Source organism: Charadrius vociferus, unplaced genomic scaffold (genome assembly GCF_000708025.1).
Source record: "Charadrius vociferus isolate BGI_N301 unplaced genomic scaffold, ASM70802v2 scaffold278, whole genome shotgun sequence".
Taxonomy (NCBI): Eukaryota; Metazoa; Chordata; class Aves; order Charadriiformes; family Charadriidae; genus Charadrius; species Charadrius vociferus.
Window position 1 is genome coordinate 2,769,546 of NW_009649705.1, and position 2,476 is coordinate 2,772,021.

Genomic DNA, 2,476 nt, shown 5'->3' on the forward strand with positions numbered 1-2,476 from the left:
GCCTTCTGGGGCTGTGGCATTGGCAAAAAAGTCCTGTGAAAACTACTAGAGAAGTCTCTACTTTGTCTAGATGTGGCCTTAACTCGTGCAGTGATAGTAATTTCTATTGCTTTGAGAAATACACTAAGAGGCAAAACAGTGACAAGAATCAACCACAGAAAGAGAAATGTCTCAAGAAAGGGAAGGAGGGCATAGAGAATGCACAGAGGAAATGTATTTGAAGATGTAAGTTATTTCCTGCCCAAAGCCTTGTTGGGAAATACATCAAGGTATGCTTGTCCCATCATAAGTACATGGAAGCTGTTTGAGCCCATAAACATATGGGTGACATTAATGAAAGTGACTTGCATTTGCCTATGACTCTTGAGTGAGTGCTAGGAAGTCCTCTTGCTCATAGAAGGTCTAGAGCTGATTTTTCACTCTTTGAAAAGTGATCCTTTGGTGTATTATGTCATCCTGCAGGTAAAAGGACACAGAAAAGAAGATGGACTGGGGAAGTCTGCAGGCTGTTTTAGGAGGTGTAAATAAGCACTCCACCAGCATCGGGAAGATATGGCTCACAGTCCTGTTCATCTTCCGTATCATGATCCTGGTTGTGGCTGCAGAGAGAGTCTGGGGAGATGAACAACAAGATTTTGTCTGCAACACACTTCAGCCTGGGTGCAGAAATGTTTGCTATGATCACTTTTTCCCCATCTCTCACATCAGACTCTGGGCCCTGCAGCTGATCTTTGTTTCTACACCTGCGCTGCTGGTGGCCATGCACGTAGCTTACACCAAGCATGAGAAGAAAAGACGGTTCAGAAATGGTGAGAAAATTGATATTGAAGAGCTGAAAAATGAAAAGATTCACATTCGGGGCCCCCTGTGGTGGACGTACACCAGCAGCATCTTCTTCAGGATCGTCTTTGAAGCAGTCTTCATGTACGTGTTCTATTACATGTACGATGGGTACCAGATGCCTCGCCTGGTGAAGTGCGATGCATGGCCCTGCCCCAACACAGTGGATTGTTTTGTGTCTCGGCCCACTGAGAAAACCACATTTACTATTTTCATGCTTGCTGTGTCTGGGATCTGCATGATGTTGAATCTGGCTGAGTTGTGTTACCTAGTGATAAAAGTTTGCATGAAAGGATCCAAGAAAACAACGATTTTAAAATAATTCCCCAGTTTCAGGATTTCCTAGCTCCCCATTTCCCTCAAACTTTCTTAGGTGTCAGAAAACAATCAGCAATATTTTCATACTCGAGGAAAAGGATAAAAATAAAGTTCATTCATGTTTTAGAAACTATAGCCTCCCTGGGAAGCTGCCACTGAGGCAGGTTTTAAAGATCATGAGCTAATTCAGTATTCCTGCATCCACAAATAGAGAGAGCAGCATTCTGGCAGCAGCTTTTCCAAGTATGCCTACTGCTGGGATCTTGTTGTTGGGACAGAGTCATTTTTCAAAAAGTGGGAGTGGAGAGTCCCGGAGAAGGCTCTAGTGCCCAAAGGAGAGTCAGGAATTGCAAATGCACTATGTCACCTTCAGAGGTGAGCCAATAACAAAGAGTTTTGGTCAACAGTGGGGTGAAGGGTTTTTTTGGGGAATTTACGGCTTGTGAAAGGGAAGAAGACAGGGAGGTGACTGTGTTTGTAGCAGGTGTCCTATTCTCTCTAGTATTCCGGAGAGCAAGGAGAGGGCCTAGGAAGAGGTACTCTATGGCAATGCCCGCTATCAGCTCTGGTGGGCAACAGCAATGGTTTTTAGCTTTTTATCTCCTCACCTGCACTGAGGAACATCTCCTACAGGGTTGGGCGGGGGTGGCAAGTCTCAACTGCTTGTGAATGTCATTAGATCAGTGCTGCTTCCCTCCACTCACAGGGGCTGCAGCGGTGGGAGGAATGAAGTTTGGTTTTTCATTCTCTTGGTCAGGTGAAAAAAAAGGATTGTCACCTTTGAGAAGGTGGGGACAGTGCAACTGTCTTCCTCCTTCTCTTGTTCTCCCCCAACACTTTGTGAAGAATCTCAGTACAGTAGATTTTATTCAATGAAGAGACTTTTTACCACCTGACTGTGCCTCCTTCAGCTGCATACCTTTAAAAAGATTTTTTTTTTTCATTAAAAATCAAGAAAAATTGCCTTGTTTCATTCTGTTTGTTATCCAAAAGAAGTGCTTCAACACTTAGAGCATGATATGCAGTAAGTAGATTGCACCTACCGGTGCTCCTTCCATCAGTAGCTATCCAACCCACACAGCTTTTTTTCATAAAACCTTCTCCCTATCTGAAGTACCTTTCAAGTGAGTCCATCAAACCACTCCCAAGCTCTCTGACATTCCACACTGTGAGACTGAATCACCGTTCTTACAGTAGGTCTAGCAAGAATTACAGACAGGCTGCAGAGCTAAAATAGCAAAGGGACCCAATCAGAAATGAGGAGGAACTTGATATTTTTCTTAAAGTTCACATTGCTAAGCTGTGAATTGTATGTTAC

At 43.8% G+C, this 2,476-nt stretch overlaps 1 protein-coding gene across 1 annotated transcript; it reads left to right on the forward strand.

Moving 5' to 3' along the window:
• Positions 1 to 484: 484 nt before the first annotated feature.
• Positions 485 to 1,162, forward strand: LOC104291400 (gap junction beta-2 protein-like). Its single transcript, XM_009890632.1, has one exon. It carries the CDS (start codon positions 485 to 487, stop codon positions 1,160 to 1,162), a length of 678 nt encoding a protein of 225 aa, XP_009888934.1.
• Positions 1,163 to 2,476: the final 1,314 nt, after the last annotated feature.

Bases quoted from the DNA above. Each gene is read 5' to 3' on its own strand.
- LOC104291400 (XM_009890632.1), top strand. From the start codon at position 485: ATGGACTGGGGAAGTCTGCAGGCTGTTTTAGGAGGTGTAAATAAGCAC.